Source organism: Myxocyprinus asiaticus, chromosome 11 (genome assembly GCF_019703515.2).
Source record: "Myxocyprinus asiaticus isolate MX2 ecotype Aquarium Trade chromosome 11, UBuf_Myxa_2, whole genome shotgun sequence".
Classification (NCBI taxonomy): domain Eukaryota; kingdom Metazoa; phylum Chordata; class Actinopteri; order Cypriniformes; family Catostomidae; genus Myxocyprinus; species Myxocyprinus asiaticus.
Window position 1 is genome coordinate 23,636,134 of NC_059354.1, and position 19,448 is coordinate 23,655,581.

Genomic DNA, 19,448 nt, shown 5'->3' on the forward strand with positions numbered 1-19,448 from the left:
AGAATACAAACAAAGATTTTTAGAAAAATATCTCAGCTCTGTTGGTCCATCCAATGCATGTGAATGAAGACCACAATTTTGAAGCTCCAAAAAGCACATAAAGGCAGCATAAAAGTAATCCAAATGACTCCAGTGATTAAATCCATGTCTTCTGAAGCGATCTAATCTGTTTTGGGTGAGAACAGACCAAAATCTAACTCCTTTTTCACTATAAACCTTGACACCAGCAGTGTCCTTTGCGATCATGATTTCAAGCTCGATTACACTTCCTAGTGTCAAATCAAATTAAATCAAATCACTTTATTGTCACACAGCCATAAGTGCAATGGTGTGTGAAATTCTTGGGTGCAGTTCCGATCAACATAGCAGTCGTGACAGTGATGAGACATATACCAATTTACAATAATATCAAATTAACACAGCACAATTTAAACATCTGTTATACACATAATTACACTCAACAATACACAAATAATAACATACACTGTACAGTATACAATACGCACTATATAGATACACATTATTCAATAAAAATAAAAAATAAAATATATAAAAAAGTATATATATATATATATATATATAGAATGTACAGTTTTGTACTGTATTGACATTCAGGCTGTCGGTTGATAGTCAGTTGTTAAGAGAGAATATAATATAATAATAATATAATTTATGACAGTCCAGTGTGAGATATAAGAGTAAGGGTAATAAAGTGCAGTGCTGATGTATTTTGATCGTGGGAGATCAAGAGTTCAAAAGTCTGATTGCTTGGGGGAAGAAGCTATCATGGAGTCGGCTGGTGCGGGTCCTGATGCTGCGATCCCGCCTACCTGATGGTAGCAGTGAGAACAGCCCATGGCTCGGGTGGCTGGAGTCTCTGATGATCCTCTGAGCTTTTTTCACACACCGCCTTGTATATATTTCCTGGAGGGAGGGAAGCTCACCTCCGATGATGTGTCTGGCAGTTCGCACCACCCTTTGCAGTGCTTTGCGGTTGTGGGCGGTGCTATTGCCGTACCAGGCGGAGATACAGCCAGTCAGGATGCTCTCTACAGTGCAGATGTAGAACCGTGTGAGGATGTGGCGGTTCATTCCAAACTTCCTCAGCCGTCTCAGGAAGAGGCGCTGGTGAGCCTTCTTCACAACGGCCTCAGTGTGGACGGACCATGTGAGTTCCTCTGTGATGTGGACGCCGAGGAACTTGAAGCTGCTGACTCTCTCCACTGGTGCTCCATTGATGGTGATGGGACTGTGTTCTCTGTCTTTTCTTCTGAAGTCCACCACAAGCTCCTTTGTCTTACTGACGTTGAGGGAGAGGTTGTGCTCCTGACACCAGTGTGTCAGAGTGTGTACCTCCTCTCTGTAGGCTGTTTCATCATTGTCAGTGATCAGACCTACCACCGTCGTGTCATCAGCAAACTTAATGATGGCATTGGAGCTATGTGTTGCCACACAGTCATGTGTGTACAGGGAATACAGTAGTGGGCTGAGAACACAGCCCTGCAGGGCTCCAGTGTTGAGGGTCAGTGATGAGGAGATGTTGCTGCCTATTCTAACCACCTGGCATCTGCTTGACAGGAAGTCCAGGATCCAGCTGCACAGCGAGCTGTTTAAGCCCAGAGCCCGGAGTTTCTCATCTAGCCCGGAGTTTCTCATCTAGCACTCTGCATATCCGGATCCAAATTTAACCACCGGAGTTGGATGGATTACTTTTATGCTGCCTTTATGTGCTTTTTGGAGCATCAAAGTTCTGATCAACATTCACTTGCATTGTATGGACTTACAGAACTGAGATATTCTTTCTAAAAAAATCTTAATTTGTGTTCTCAAGCAGAAAAATTTCATACACATCTAGGATGCAGGATGGTGAGTCATGAGGGTGAACTACTCCTTTAATGCCAGGTGTAACGGGGACAGGGTCAGAAATTAATGGGGGCTCTGGGCAAAAAGTGCCACTGAAAGTGACAAAAATGCCCCTGTAATTTAAAATGTTGGGTAAAAACGTCCTCTGTTTTTGGATCTAATATAGGTCTTAATATTCCACATCCTATTTACTATATGCATTTTATCTTTGTTAATGAACTAGATAAAATTAACTATTTAATCTAAACTCATGACTCACAGTAAAAAATGCTCCTGAGAATCAAATGCAGGGGGCAAATATAGCCATGTAATGGTAAAGTAAATTTCTGACATTGAAAGGGGCCAATATTCAACAAATAACACATTTGTGAATGAATTCAGATATGCATTCATTGTTAAATAAACATGTTTAAACACATTAGTCAGATGTTTGCTCCTTTACTACAATTCTTTATGTGCACTTGTCTCTAAAGTGTAAAGAACAGGTGTTTTGATTGATTTGTTATGAGTTCTTTCTTAACTGGCTTTCCCACATCTTTTGTATCTACTTTGATGCCTCAGTGCCTCAATAACTGATAATGCTGCTACTCTCATTATTTGCATAGATCTGATCTGAGAATAAGAGAATGGTGCTGACAGCAACCATAAGCACTAATGAATAGAATTCAGTGAAGACACACACACACACACACACACACACACACACACACACACACACACAAAGAACTCTTGACATCTCACAAGGAAAAGAAAAATCACAGAATGTGGATGTTAATGGCCGGTGTGTGTCTAAATGTGTCTAAATACAATAAAATGGAAAGAGTATCTCTTCAAACCTCTACAAACCTGTAGCCACGGACTGACAGCAATTAATATTCTTATCTGAAAAAGGCAATAAAACGAATGTCTTTCACACATTAATGAAATTGTCACTAAAGCTTTTCAGACCTGTCATATGAACACTGGTACTGTATGTGTGAATTTCTATTTCATTTTTAAATGTATTATGACTGTGTGGAGACACATATTCCAGCATACAGTCAGTGGACCTATACAGTATCAGCCAAACACAATCCAGAGCAGTTGATACCTCACTATAGTTGCTACCACATGCTTATAACACAAACCTGTTTGCTGTATTAACAAGTTGACATATTTTGATTTCCATAGCGTTTCATTTAGTCTTAAATAGCAATTTTGCATTTGAAAAGCTGCATTTGATGAAACAATGAAAACACCCATACTGAATGCGGAATAATCTAGAGGTTGATTTCATTTTTTGTTATTTTCTAACTATATTAACTTGATTGTTTAACATTTATTTAATGAAAAGGGTGTCTCTATTAAGGTGATGTCTTGCTATTTATTTAAAAATAAGATGCTGTTCATGAATACTGACTCATTTATAAGAATTTAATGAACAGAATTATAAAAATAAGGCCTAGGATTAGTCATATATCAGCACAATAACCTCCACTGAAATGTATTAATCTTTGCTGGACAAAGAGAAAAAGATGCTAAGCTTAAATAGGTAAATTGCCTTATGACTTGATAATAATATTCATGTTCTTCTTTCTCCTATTTTGGGGACATAAAATGAAAATAACTGCAAAAAGTCTCATAAAATGGATCTGGATACCCAAGGCTGCTCTGTTGTAAATTGATACCCATACTTGGGGCACTATGGTACAGCCGGGATATTAGATGTTATATTAAGACTGTAAGCAGCCTGGACTCCTGCCCTGGAGGTACATAACAAAAGAGAAAGGGTTGTGTTGAAATGGCTCACATTCACCAGCAGTTAAGCTTTGTAATATGTCTGGGGCAAAAGCAGCTGAAGGAAAATCTATACAGATTTATGCATGCATGAAAAAATTGAGAAGACTGCCAGAGGCAGAATTATGTGCTGCGATGTTAACCAAATTCCTGTCAACTTCACATATTTAATGCTTGTGTGAGATTCTGTGTGTAAAGCATCAAAATGACAGATGCTGTTGAGAATGGGGGTGAACCAGACAACCAGCACTACAAAACACAACGTCTGCAGAATCCTCACAATGGAATTACTGCCTTACTGAATCAATGGAGAATATACTGCACATATATTGCTATATACAGAAATAACAAAAGTTTCTTTGTCTTATTTTGCAGTAAGAAATATCTAAACAGATAAGAACAGAAAAAACTGAGAAGCAAATCTTTTTTCACTGTTTTTAAGCTTTGTTTGATCTAAATTTAATAAGGTTTATGCACAAGTACAAAAATCTACTAATGAAATAAAACAAAATATTTAACTTACATTCTCTGAAAAGTTTAAATATCTTATTTTGTTTCATTTTGAAAATCTTACTGTGGTTGTTTAGGTATTTTTTATTTTTTTTACTGAAAAACAATACAAAGATACTGATTATGAATATGATTTTTTTTTTTTTTTTTGCAGTGTTAGCATAACATACTGTTTGTTAGCCATGTTCTCATTTTCCTAATATTGCTGAATCTTCTAATCACCACACAATATCACATCTGATACAGTGTTCCTGTGTGCCAGGCATGAATGAAGGTACGGAAATTAGGTATCACATCAATAATGATGATAAGTTCACACTGTCTCACTGTATACTAGCTGTTAAGATATGCTGGAATAAATCAATACTACCAACACAAATATTGATGCAACCACTACTGGAGCCAGCTATGGGATCCAATTTCACAGTTAGCACACAATACTGATAACCCTAAAATACAGTGCTCCAGGTGGTCTATTTTTACCCACCATAGCATTTTTCCCATCCAAACACTAAATACAGAAATGCATATGCATATTTTACAGAAATGCTGACTTGAAAAGCGGTATGATAACAGTCTTACTATCTTTTTCAATCTGACCAATAGATGACGTAAATAATCTTTCAACATTTGACGAAAGCGAGAATGTAGAATAAACTAGATGAATTCAAGTTAAGAATCTAACTTAAAGGAATATTCTGGGTTCAATACAAGTTAATCTCAATCGACAGTATTTGTGGCAAAATATTGATTACCACAAAAATTCATTTCGACTTGCCCCTCCTTTTCTTAAAAGCAAAAATCAAGTTCCAGTGAGGCACTTACAATGGAAGTGAACGGGGCCAATTTTTGAACATTAAAATGCTCACTTTTTCAAAAGTATAGCAACAAGACATAAACAATATGCATGTAAACATGATTTTAGTGTGACAAAATCACTTACTAACCTTTTCTGTGTGAACTCATAGCCAATTTGACAACTTTGTTGCCATGATGATATAATGTCAACAAACACTAAGATGACTGTAAAAATGACAATTTAAACAACTTTACTGCTCAAATATTACATGAGTTTTAACAGAAGAATTAATGTAAGTGCTTTTATAAAATTATAAGCTTAAAATTTCTGCCTTAAAACTCTCAAAAAATTGGCCACATTCACTTACATTGTAAGTGCCTCACTGTAACCTTGATTTTTGCTTTTTGTTTTTAAAGAAAAGGAGGGATGAGTCAAAATGAATTTTTGTGGTAAACAATATTATGCCACAAATACTGTTGATTGAGCTTAACTTGTATTGAACCCAGAATATTCCTTTAAACAATTTAACAGGTGCATTTTGGTATTATGGTAACACTTTATAAGGCTTTATTTGTTAATATTAGTAAATGATGTTAACATCAATGAACAATACTTTTTTAAAACTTGCTAATCTAGATTAATGTTACTTTCAACATATTCTTGTACATTTATAAAATTAAAAGTCGTATGTTAACGTTGGTTAAAACATTATGCACTACATGAAATAACAACGAACAATTGCATCTTTCTAAATTAACATTCACCATTAATAAATGCTGCAAAAATATATATTTGTTTATTGTTCACTCATGACACCCACATTGACTAGAACTTTATTGTAAAGTGTTACAGATATAACACAAGTGTTATATGCACAAGTAATATTAATGCATGTACTAGTAGGGCTCAACAATAAGAATGACAATAACAGTAGCTCTATAATTTCCAAAAAAAAAAAAAAAAAATATTAAAGAGATAGTTCACACAAAAAGGAAAATTATTTTATCATTTACTCACCCTCATGCCATCCCAAATGTGTATGATTTTCTTTTTCACACAGAAGACAACTGAAGATTTATAGAAGAATATCTCAGCTCCGTTGGTCCTCACAATGCAAGTAAATGGTGACCAGAACTCTGAAGGTCCAAAAAGGACACAAATTCAGCATAATAGTAATCCATATGACTCCAGTAGTTAAATCCATATCTTCTGAAGAGATATGATAGGTGTGGGTGAGAAACAGATCACTATTTAAGTCCTTTTTTACTATAAATCTCCACCTTTGGCCAGACCCAGAATGTGGAAGTGAAAGTGTAGAATTACAGTAAAAAAGGACTTAACTATTGATCTGTTTCTCACCCACACCTATCATATCGCTTCAGAAGATATGCAATGACACAAAAGTTTTATGGATTACTTTTATGCTGGCTTTATTTCTTTTTTTGGACCTTCTGAGTTCTGGTCACCATTCATTTGCATTGAATGTACCAACAGAGCTGAAATATTCTTCTTAAAATCTTTGTTTGTGTTCAACTGAAGAAAGTCATACACATCTGGGATGGATAGAGGGTTAATGTTGAGAGAAATGTAATTGTTGGGTGAACTATTCCCTTAATATACATTTTATGATATATATATATATATATAAAATGTTACTTAAAATAAAATATATATCATCATTTTTGTGGTATGGCCACCAGCAAAAAACCCTATTGTTGAGCCCTGAATAAAACAATAGCTGCATCTTCCACTCACCTTTTTTTAATGATGTCCAGGGCGGAGCCCAGGAAGCCATCCCTCATTTTGTAGATTTTGGCTCCATAGCTGGAAAGGTCTGTGCTGTCCAGAAGGATTGCAGGGCAGCAGCTGGATGATCCGTCTCCACTCTCCCTGCGGAACGGGAAGGGAAGATCAACTGCATCTGTGGCCCCGGGGCCTGCTGGGCCGTTTGTCTCCTCCACTTTTCCTGTTGCAGCTTGAGGGTGTAATGGAGAGAGGGCCACTGGGCCTGTGCAGATAGGTCCACGTGGGACCTCTGCGGTGGAACCGGGCTCAGACATGTCTGCTTTGCTGTGTTTACAAGAAAGTTTTGAATCCTCAGCAGTTCTGTTATTTTGGCTGACTTCAGTATCAGTCCTTTCCTCACTCTGTGTTTCCTCTGTCTGCACTCTCTGCTCTCTATTAACCTCTTTATGCATGTTATTACTCTCAATTTCCACACTAGATTTTAGAGTTTTTAAGGGACTCAAAAGGGATTCTGAGGGATTCTGACTGTTCTCCCTCTGTCTCATTCTCTTAAACTCCTCAAATGTAGGAATGTGCAGGCGGCCCATGGGAGGCCTTTTCCTCTCAGGGGTTGACTGGGTAGAGTTGGTGCAGATAAGCTCTGAGGTGTGAGCTTTACTGATGCTTCTAGACTCTTGTCTACAGTTCAGTGCCAGGTTAGGGGTGCTTCTCTGCCTCCGAAGTTGCAATCGTCGCAGAGCCTCTTGTTTGATCTCCTCTGGACTAGTGATGCGACGAGCACAAAGCTCTTGCTGTCCATGTTTTTGTACCAAAGAGGATGGCGAACTCAGGCGAACTGCTACTTCCTGATCACATGGATAGTTTGGAGATGGTGCATTACCAAGCACAGGTTGAGGTCGCAAGGGTTTGAGAGGCTCTGTCACACGTGTGCTCTGGAGTCGAAGTTTGTCTCTAAGGCCCTTTCGCCCATTTCCATAAATGCCCCAGTCCTCAACTCCAGGCAATAGCCACTGAGGGAAAAGAGGTATATCCTTTCTAACTACTCCTCGCTGGCTGTAGAACGCTATACTTTCAGGGGATGGCATTATGCCGTAGACCTGCGACCCCTGAGGAGATCCACCATACCAATGACTGCTTGAAGCGCAGTTAAGAATAAACTCACTGTCCACACTCTTATAAGGATATGTGCTGGGGTCAGACACTGCGGCCCAGTGCAGGTTTTCCAGGCTACGGTAAAGCCGGGTGCTGCCTGTATTCACACAGCCATGAGGAAAACACATTGCTCCAAATGCAGAGTTAGCATCAGGCTGTTTCAGGGGATGCATACTGCTGGTGGAGCAGTAGAGCCCCAGGTTGCTAAGCAGGGTATTGTTGTTGTTGTTTCCCAGAGGACAGTGGTCCGGCGTGATGTCCTGGGCAGGAAAGGGGGACACACCATGATGGGGGAAAGCAGAAAGCGGGGAGCTGAGGATGGACAGGTTCACAGACAAGTCCATGCTGCAGCCTGCAGGAGAGCCTGCTGGGGAGTACTCACATGGTGGAGCTTTCACATCCGGCATTGCCACAGAAAGAGCTGCAGTCTATCAGAGATGAGCACCGGCACCACAGCCCTGCAGAAATCAGAATGCACTAGCATCATGACAGCATAATCACATGCTGAAAACAGCAATGCATCTAAGCATCTATTATTCATCAATAGCAAATTGTTAAACAAACCAAAAAAAAAAGCTTATGCTGAGTATATAGTATGCCAAAAATAATATGCCAATGGATTAGTATATCCGAATCCTCAGTATTCATCAAACAGTAAGAGAATTACCCTGATGACCTGCTATGTCTTGTGAGATACTGAAAAGAGAATCAACTGGACACTTTAAGACCCCATAATCCCTCGAGAGCTAAGGTGACATCATGCTCAAAACGCTGGATTTAAAAGAATGGCGGTGAACTGTAAATCAGGCAACTCTTTTCAACTGTGAGTGATATACATACAAAGAAAGTTGTTCCTTGTGCTTGCAGTAAATGGTGCTTGGTTAACAAAACCAAAGTAGAATTTCGCAGTTGTTGTTCTTGCGTCAAATATTTGGGTCACGGGTCAATACCCACGAAACCCGAAATCTATTCATATTACTCACGTGCATACCTAAAAGAACATACTGTTTTACCGACCGAGAAGTGCGTCCTTTATCAAATACAGTACATTCTGTCACAGTACAAGGTTTCTGAAGCAGAGTTAGTTTTTAAAATCAACACGATGTGCACCACAATTTACTTTCGTAATTTAATGTGATGTACTTCTGGGTAAAACAAGATATTCATGTTGGGTGGGACTTGATTTTATGCATTAAAATTGGATTGGATTGTGAAAAGTGTTCTTAATTTTAGTGGTTTTCAACCTTTTTTAATTATTGTCTTGGACAATGGGCCTTGGAGTCAAAAAAGTTGAGGACCACAGCTCTATATGACAGGTGGTTGGACAGGAGGGGTTGAAAATAAGGAGTACTTGGTGATGTCAGCCAAAAGGGAAAGTCATTTCAGAAGTAGAGCAAGTTATTATGATTTGATGAAAGATTATGAAGACAAACGTTTTTTTCTTTGGAATAAATGTGTTTTTTCTTGTGTGAATAAATCGTTCAAAATAAGACCAGTGTGTATTAAGAAAGTAAATAGATTTGAATTTGATTTCATATTGACTTTAACTACTAAACAAGAGCAATTAGATTTTCTTGTTTAATTCTGCTATAGACGATATTTATCACATGTTGAAAAAGGCTCTTGTATGCAATACTGACAATGTTCCTCTTGCCCCTAGAAATGGCTATGCAGTCATCTAATCTGAATGAAATGATCCTACCAAAGAGAAACCCATGTAATTATAATGCTCATCATGCAAATTCCTATGACTTGTATAATTGAATTCATATTCAAAAATGGCTCATTCTTTTGTATGAATCAAATGGGGGGTGGGTTAGGGGGGTTATATTTTCTATGGTCTTAAAAAAAGAAAAATGAGAGGAAAGAAAATCAAAAGAGACATTAATGAAGAGAGCCACAGCACTCGCCTGGGGCTCTTATTCTACTAATCAGATGAAAACTGTGGATTAGCAAAGAGAGCGCTTCTCTTTCAGTAATTTGAACAAATTGCCTGGCTTTGGGCCATATTAAAATCAAATTGTAATCTTAAACAGATATCAGGGTTAAGCCAGGAGTTACAAACAAGCATGTTGGAATCATTCCGGCCACTTCTAAAGTAGGAACAAATTCATTTAGATGAATATCTATCATCTTCACATGGCCTGTCAGAGAACAACAATGGCATTGCGATTAGATTGAAAAAGGTGGGAAACCATCATAGCGCTTTTGAACAGCAAATAGTGGGGGAAGCCCAGAATGTTCAGGTGTTCAATTAACATTTGGGCCAATTTAATTAAAACTGAGCAATTGAAACACCACTGGTATTAATCAGGCTAATTTCAACACTCTATTTGGGAGATAAGCAAGGTGAAAAACCTTTTATGTATTTTTGTGAATTGTACAGTGGATCACTAGAAAGAAATTGTCTTCGTGAGCAAGTAGACTCACTCAATGTCTTAATAGCTACCAGTGTTTTCATTCACTTGTGCTTGAAAACTGCTGAGATGTGAATAAACAGTCAATTAGCATAAGGAGCTTGTTTAATGAGCATGTGGCTCTGGATCAGTTCACGTCAGGCCCACCATGTCCTCTCTGTATGTGACAGACAGGCAGATGCTCGATTTCCTCTTTGAGCTGAATTATTATAGACACAAGAGAGAATTAGCAGACAGTGTCTTGCTGAGATACAGTATGGTTTTACAAGAGTTCTATACCAAGTCAAAATACTGGAGAATAAAAATTAAAAAAACCTACTAAGAAGAAATATTATACTCTGGCCCCCAAAAAGTATTTGGACATTTAAGCAACACTATTATACAAATTATATATGTCTTTGCATTTTATAACAAAATATACATATGCCCAACCAAGTGACATTTTATTATTGTTTAAATTATAGAATAATAGATATATTGTTAAGAAAATAATAGACATACCATTAAAAAGATAAGTATTTGGGCACTTTCTGAACACCGAACATGGAACATCAATAGTCAATGTGATGAGCTACACTTGTATTTATTCTGCTAAATCAATTTTGTGAACTTGAGAGGGAACATCCACAAAATGTACTTGGAACCAGTAGGTTGAAGTTAGTTCTAAAAAAAGGCTTGAGCATCGTTTGTTTGAAGATGCCACTTGGTTTGAAATCTTTTTATCTAATGCAATGACATTCATAAATTTAGAAGTGTGACTTAAAGGAATGTTCCAGGTTCAACACAAGTTAAGCTCAATCGACAGCATTTGTGGCATAATACTGATTACCACAAAAATTAATTTAGACTCATTCCTCGTCTTTAAAAAAAGCAAAAATCTGTGTTACAGTGAGGCACTTACAATGGAATTCAATGGGACCAATTTTTGGAGGATTTAAAAGGCAGAAATCTCACACTTATGATTTTATAAAAACACTTAAATTAATTCTACTGTTAAAACTCAATGTAATATTTGAGCTGTAAAGTTGTTTAAACTGTCATTTTTACAGTCATTTTAGGGTTTGTTGACATTTCATCATCATGGTAACGAAGTTGTAAAATTGTCTATAACTTTACACAGAACAGGCTAGAACGCAATTTTATCACACTAAAATTATGTTAACACACATTTTGTTTATGTCTTGTGGATATACTTTTAAAAAAGTGAGAATTTTACCATTCCAAAATTGGCCCCCCATTTACTTCCATTGTAAGTTCCTCACTGTAACCCAGATTTTTGCTTTTTTTAAAGAAAAGGAGGGGCAAGTCAAAATACATTTTTGTGCTAATCAATATTATGCCACAAATGCTGTCAACTGAGATTAACTTGTATTGAACCCGGAACATTCCTTTAAGTGCTTAAACACTTTTTGGCACCTTTGTATATCATGTAAGTATAATAGCTTGGAATGCCACCTGTAGCAACAATAAGAACACAGTTACTGTTAAACAAAACACAAAAGACAAAAGACAAATTATTTCAAATTTTGACTTGAAACTGCTCAGGTAGCATGATTGATTTTATTTTGTTTACTTTATGTAAGTAATGTATTTATATGTGTATTTGCAGGCTACTCGGTTAACTTACTGTGTTAGAGAAGCCCTTGAGGACTGCAGTATGTCTGTCATATAGCTTTTAGTTCTACAAACTTACCCCATTTTTATCAACTGTGTGTGCACCTTCACTCTGCTTGCTTTAGGCTCCCATTCACTGGCTCAGAGCCAACGGATTGTTTCTCTTTAGGTTTGTCCTTAGAGGTATACGCACCATCCATGTTTCCAGACTTCTGAGACCCCATGCAACTACAAAACAAGAGGAAAAACATCAATACAGGCATCCAAAAATAATACTGACCAACTTCTGGCACGAACAAAGTGACTGCAGAATTTATAAGCATCTTGTTTTACTGTACTTTTCAGAGAGAAAACATCTGATTGGATTGAGTTAATTTTGTTAAAAAGCCAAACACTCACAACTGAACATAAAAGAGAAGCCTTACATTATTGGAGTTTCCCAACACTGCCAAATCTCTCTCTCTCTCTCTCTCTGTCCATCCATCCATCCAGTGTAATGCTACTATTTATATTAAAATTAAAAATAACCAGAAAACAGCACTTCCTCATCTTATACCACAGACACTGTGATATGTTTGTCTGTTTGTGAGTAAATGTTTTGTAGCTTTCTCCATATGGTACATCCATTTGTGTGTGACAAAAAGAAGAGTGTGCTACAAGTGATAGCTGAGCAGTGGAAACACACTGACACACTCTGAACCCGTTCCTGAACTGCATATAAAGATGTGATAATATCCTCATAATCATCTTATTTTAGCATCTCTATTAGTTCCTCCTTTAAATACCAGGAGTAAAAATCATAAAGAAAAAAGAGAGGAAAAAAAAAAAAAAATCAATATAACCCTCTCTGCAGGTGTTGCTTACATTCCCCACCTGCAAATGTGGAATCTTTATCCCATTCACTGCTGCTGTGGTGAGGTAACATATTGATCTATGCAAGCTGCTCCATGGGGAATCAAAGACTAAAGGCCACATACTGGATGTATTTGTAGGTCTATGTGATAGCATAGCAGGGGTGCTTTCAAAGTTTAGGGAGGTGAAAAACATGGAATATGATTAAGCTGCAGTGTGAAGAGTGACCCCATAACTGGCCATAATCTCAATATAGAAGAAAAAAAAATACTTCTGCCTCTAAAGTGTAGTTGTTATTTCTTATAATATTGCAATGGAGGCAGTAAAATATATCCAGCATGTTTCTAACCTCTGGATCATGCATTTCCACAAAAAGGAATTAAAGCTGTTACAGGAGCAATATCAGTGGAAGCCATATGAGCATGTTGGAGGGAGAGTATCATTGACAGAAGATAGCTACGAGATAAAGGCCAAAGAGCATTATGGCGGAATTGCTGAAATATGCATATCTGTACGGACTCAACTCTCCCCTCACTAGTGTAATGTTTGTAGTTTGTATGCCACTTGGTTTAAAATAGTTTTATCTAATGCAATGGCATTCATTAATTTAGAAGTGTGACTGAAGTACTTAAACACTTTTTGGCACCACTGTATATCACGTAAGTGTAATGGCTTAAAATGCCACCTGTAGCAACATTAAGAACACAATTCTTAAAATACTAAAATTTTGCCTTGAAACTGCTCAGGTAGCATGATTGATTTTACTGTGTATACTTTATATATTTGTACAGAAAGGCCATATATATATCTGCAGGCTACTCTGCCAATTCAGTGGATTACTTAGTGATGGCTTACCTAGTGAACGTGGGTAATACGTGTTAGGGTTAAGTAGCCATTCTTGGATTAGTACCCGTTGACATTTTTGCCTAATCGCCAAGATTCCATCTGATCCTGGAGAAAGCCGATATATGGGAAGACTCTGGAAGTTCCAACCAATTATTGATCATTGCCTGCTTATCTCCAATATCTTGCCGTAAGTGGACTATGGGCTATCTTTATGGTTACATTATCTGTATTAGAGTTTTGCTGTAAATCCCTACAAAAGTAAATCTTTCATGGCTTTAAACGTCATTAGGACCATTGCACTCCTAATCAAAGGTGTCATGCCAATTCAAGCGTGCCCCCTCAGATTTTTGAGCCAAGTGGATTTTGAATGCAACTTCCTTTGTTGCACAAAAAAAATTCACATGTCTATTTTTGGTCAGTCCAATCGAGTTGCACCTTCCCTAGATCATTTGCTTTAAATGGAAAATTCTGTCATCATCTGCCCACCCAACATTCATATGTCTTTTTCCTCGTGGAACACAAAAGCGGGATAATATTAAGTTTCAGTTTGTTAAAAAAGTTATAAACAAGCTGCTAAATAATACATTGTATATCTTATTGAACTTATTCAGCCCAGCACCTTTTCTGGGCTCCGCTCTTACGTGTTTTGTCCTCTAAATTCCAGTTTGCATTGAAGCTGAGAAAAGTTGCTCAAAATTGAATTGGTGTAAGGTGTAAAAACCCTCTTCAATGTGAAAATGCAAGCAAGGTGGTTTGCTGTCACTGTAACAGCAAACAGAGTGTAATTTTCCAAAACTCACAAAGGTAAATTGGACCTTGCAGATCACATTCAATAAGCTATGACACTTTGCACTTTTTTCATGATACAAGCAAGTTGTAATGTGGAAACTGTTTGATTTTTTTTAGGTTTAAACATTGTGAATACCGGTAATTTGTGTTTTTAAATTTCAAACAGCTCGTATTATCATACAGTACATCCAATTTCATCATGACATTAAAGGAAAAGAACATTTGCCGTTTTTAAAATTAATTTGTCAACAATGAGCCCATTAGTCGAGTTGAATTCAACTAGTCATGACTTCATTCCACTCACCCAAAAATTTCAAGATGCTTGCGCACTAGTTTCTCTGGCATATAAGGTCAATAAATGCCCTAATACAGTATCTTGCTATCATATCCAAATGTAAAAATGCTCCGATTCATCAGTCAACTGACAAAGAATGTCTTCTAAACACATAGTTTGTGAAAGCTTGAACGATCATTCATAGCAATTTGCCAACACCTGTCACAGAGTCGGGTGAAGTAGTTACGGTGAGGTATTTACAGACAGAGAGAGATCTGTATAATCTGATGCAAACCTCCTACTACTGAATTGAAGAGCTTCTCTATTACCTGTCAGCAGAGCGCCATACTCATTCTGATAAGAGCAGCGGAGATGGAGCTGGGTTACAGTTCTTCAAAGTAAGAGGAGGCGGCTTCAAAACATAGTGTGAGACTCAGGAGATGAAGACTCAAGTACAAGCTGTTTTTGTGGAGCAATGATCTCGGTTAATGAGGATTCAAGCCTGCCATGAATTCATAGCCTTCAACAGTGCACTGAACAAAGTGTACTTCTGCTATATCTGCAACATCTCAGTCAAATAAAAAACATAAGCTTATTGTCACACAGGCCTACATAGTAATCTTGGTGTCCAAGGTGAACAGAGGTTGTACCATGCATCAAGCAGATTAAAAAAAACCCATGACAGATAAACTACAGGGTGTGTCTTCTCCTGTTGCTCAAGATGGTTTTGTAAATATTTTATGTTTTTGCAGTGTTAACTGAGCCGATGAATAATGCATTAGGTAGATTAGGTGAGAGAACCATTGTTAGCTCAAAGGTTTTCCATTAACACATTATTCTCCCTAATATTCTTAGGTGAGCATTTATGGCAGGCCTTTGCTAAAGGTGACTACAGGTTTGAAGCCCTAGCAATCTGTACATACAACAAGGCTGTACTGAAGTTTTCTATCACTAATTGGTGCAAACCAGTGTTTCCTGCACTGAATCTCCAGCACGACGGCAAAAGAAAAAATTAAAGTTGTGAGCTTGCAGTCTGGATTGAATGTGATGGTAGCCTATAAAATTAGCGCGTGCCGCAAAAACAACATATCTTTCTATTGCATTGTGTATGGCTGAACAATCCATCTAAATAAAATCGAAATCATGATATGACCTTGTGTGAATATTAAACCGCAAAGGGCTGTGATGTGATTTAATCAAACAATCTGCAGGCTCTGTTCGGAGCACAAGTGAGGCAGTTCCATGCTTGCTCCACAAATTTTATTTCATGCATAGAATAACAGACGTGTTTTGTTGGTTTCAGTTTGGTAACGTGCACTGACCATATTATATGTACAGTGCTCCAAATTCACTTTAATTGTTCACTACAAGTTCCTATATAAATCTTAAACAACCCTATGACACCAAGTTTTTGTGGACAGAAGAGGAGGTGAGATCATTTCGAAGGCTTAACGAGATCCCATAGCAATGCCGCGTACAAGTTTATTAAACTTTTAGAGAACTATTACTTGGGTATAATAATAATATTATTATTGTTATTATTAGTTTGTATAATACAATTGTAGGCCTAATATAATTACTTTAATTCCTTGATATAGTAATATTAACTATTATTATAATTATTATTATCAGATTCAGGGCATGAAATTCGTCGTGGATGCAGGTATAGCACACAAATGTAATCAATCCCGCATGTTCCACGTTCAGAATGCGGGGAAATTCCGCACTATTTTAGTCTTTTTTTTTTGTTCTTTTTTTTTTTTTGGAATGCCCAATTCCCAATGTGCCCTAAGTCCTCGTGATGGCATAGTGACTTGCCTCAATCTGGGTGGCAGAGGATGAATCTCAGTTGCCTCTGTGTCTGAGACCGTCAATCCATGCATCTTATCACGTGGCTTGTTGAGCGCGTTACCGCGGAGACATAACGCGTGTGGAGGCTTCACGCTATTCTCCGCGGCATCCACGCACAACTCACCACGCGCCCCACCGAGAGCGAACCACATTATAGCGACCATGAGAAGGTTACCCATGTAACTCTACCCTCCCTAGCAACCGGGCCAAGTTGGTTGCTTTGGAGACCTGGCTGGAGTCACTCAGCACGCCCTGGATTCGAACTCGTGACTCCAGGGGTGGTAGTCAGCGTCCTTCCTCGCTGAGCTACCCAGGCCCCGCTATATTATTCATTTTAACATGTAGCTGAGAACTGGTAAACCAATCGATACAGATGACCAAATCAAATCAATAATCTTGTTTTTGTATCAAACTGTACTTCCAAATCTGTGCAAATAAGTCATCTCTTCCGCGCCTCTCTCTCCCTTGTACAGCTTTCCACTGCTCATTAAAGGTGCACTCAGTAATTCTAATCCAATACACCTTTTGTCAAATTCTGCAAATATCTCCTCACAGTCTGCTAGCTGTCCGTTCTGTGGGTGGGCTGAAAAAAAATCAAGTTTTTGTACACAGCCCTGGCTCTGTAAATGGGACAAAAACAAAGTGGATCGGACCGATCCACACAACACTACTCCAGCCAATCAGCAACGGGGGTGGTTCTTGCACGTGCACAGGATGGGGGAGTGAGAGTGAAATTCATTAGAAGAGCAACGGCTGTTGTTGTGATGTTAGATTAAGTAGCAGGAGAGTTCTGAGTCTCATCTTCTCTGCATCTTATCTTAGCAGCAGCAACTTACTGTAGCAACAGTTTGCTAACCCACTACATAGCTAACGTTATTTACATTACTTGCTGTGCTGTTGTTCGCTGTAATCGTCTAATGGTATTTGTCCGCACAACGTTTGCAAAAGGTTTTATAGCCACGAAGATTTAAAAACACGTTTGGTAGCACCCTCTTGGTTTTGTACGTGTTACTGTAAAATCAAACTAAACTACTAACTCTCGCTAGTTCTAGTTGCTGTGTTTTGTATGCTGTTTTTGTGCTTGCTTGTCTGTTTGGGGGGCGGAGCTTCCAAAGGAGCACTGAAGGGAGGGGTGTGTTTGTTTTGGCAGTTGAGTTCGAATATAAAAATTGTTTCTCAGGAATCGCTCAATGCACCTTTAAACGCTTGTTGAGTTCAGTCAGTGTGAGCGTGCGCAGTGAGGACGTGCATATTTAATGAATTAAGATGTTACAGATCTATAAACCTGTTAATTCGACATGCGAATAGCATTGTACCGTGTCTCTGTAAGCAAGCGATGCATTAAAACCATTGCTCTAGTTTATAATCAAACAAAGCTGTCAAAATTGCAAGTGTGCGATGTTGGAGTGAACTAATTTTGCCACCTTTCATACTGTGGCGCTCCATCATAAAAATACAGCACCAAGAAAGGCAGAAATAGCCATAAATAAATAAATAATAAAAATGCCTTGTGTGCAACCAGTACTGCTCATCTACAGGGTGAAAAGAAACACTTAAACAGCTATTAGGCTACATCTCATCTCATCTCCCTAGAGCAGTTTTAATAAATATGCAATATACATAAACAACAATGATAGTAATATTAATACTACAATATTAATAATACATCAAATGAAATTATTATTATCAATCTATCTTTAATATATAAGCAAGTTTCTCTCAGGATTTCATTTGTTAAAATTTAAATTTTTAATGTAACTGTTGAGTATTGACCTGACTCTTAAAGTGATAGTTCAATAAAAAATGAAATTTCTATAATCACCTACTCACCTTTGTGTTGTTGCAAACCTGTCTGAATTTCTTTCTTTCATGGAACTTAAAAGGAGATGTAAGGGAGAATGTTAGTTTCAGTCACCATTCACATTTATTGTATGGAAAGTAAGATGCAGGTACAGTGAATGGTGACTGAGACATACTGCCTAACATCTCCTTTTGTGTTCCATGAAAGAGGCAAATTCATACAGGTTGAATAATGACAGAAATTTCATTTTTGGGTGAACTGCCCTTTAACTATCTGTTAAAGTATTTGTTTATGGTATCTGGGTTGGTGGAGCATTTCCCCCCGCAGCAAGAGCTGAATTCTGTAGGAAACACTGGTGCACACCATTTGCAGATGTAACGATCTGGCAGGGAATCATTATATATAGTTGTGCTCAAGTTTGCATACCCTTGGAGAATTGGTAATATATGTACCATTTTTAAAGAAATCATGAGTGAGCAGGCAAAACACATTTCTTTTATTTCTTATGGGATTCATATTCAACTGTATGTTATAACAGAATGGCACAATCATAAAACAAAACATGGCAAAAAAGAAAAAAAATGAAATGACCCCTGTTCAAAAGTCTTCATACCCTTATTTCTTAATACTGTGTATCGCCTCCTTTAGCATCAATGACAGCATGCACTCTTTTGTAATAGTTGTCTATGAGGCCCCAAATTCTTGCAGGTGGTATAGCTGCCCATTCATCTTGGCAAAATGCCTCCAGGTCATGCAAAGTCTTTGGTTGTCTTGCATGAACCGCACATTTGAGATCTCCCCAGAGTGGCTCGATGATATTAAGGTCAGGAGACTGTGATGGCCACTCCAGAACCTTCACCTTTCTCTGCTGTAACCACTGGAGGGTCAACTTGGCCTTGTGCTTAGGGTCACTGTCGTGCTGGAAAGTCCAAGAGCGTCCCATGCGCAGCTTTCGTGCAGAAGAATGCAAATTTTCTGCCAGTATTTCCTGATAACATGCTGCATTCATCTTGCCATCAATTTTCACAAGATTCCCCGTGCCTTTAGAGCTCACACACCCCCAAAACATCAGTGAGTCACCACCATGCTTCACAGTGGGGATGGTATTCTTTCACTATAGGCCTTGTTGACACCTCTCCAAACATAGCGCTTATGGTT

The 19,448-nt window shown here is 38.0% G+C and overlaps 1 protein-coding gene across 1 annotated transcript in view; it reads right to left on the bottom strand.

The window, feature by feature from the left end:
- The window catches only part of LOC127448306 (uncharacterized), a 68,180-nt gene that overhangs the window by 11,822 nt on the left and 36,910 nt on the right, over positions 1–19,448 (bottom strand). Inside the window, exons 2-3 of the mRNA XM_051710739.1 lie at positions 11,957–12,105; positions 6,704–8,304 (exon numbers count right to left, since the gene is read on the bottom strand). Coding sequence (XP_051566699.1) covers positions 6,704–8,253 — 1,550 coding nt within the window. The 5' untranslated portion in view covers positions 8,254–8,304; positions 11,957–12,105. The remainder of the gene's footprint in view (positions 1–6,703; positions 8,305–11,956; positions 12,106–19,448) is intronic.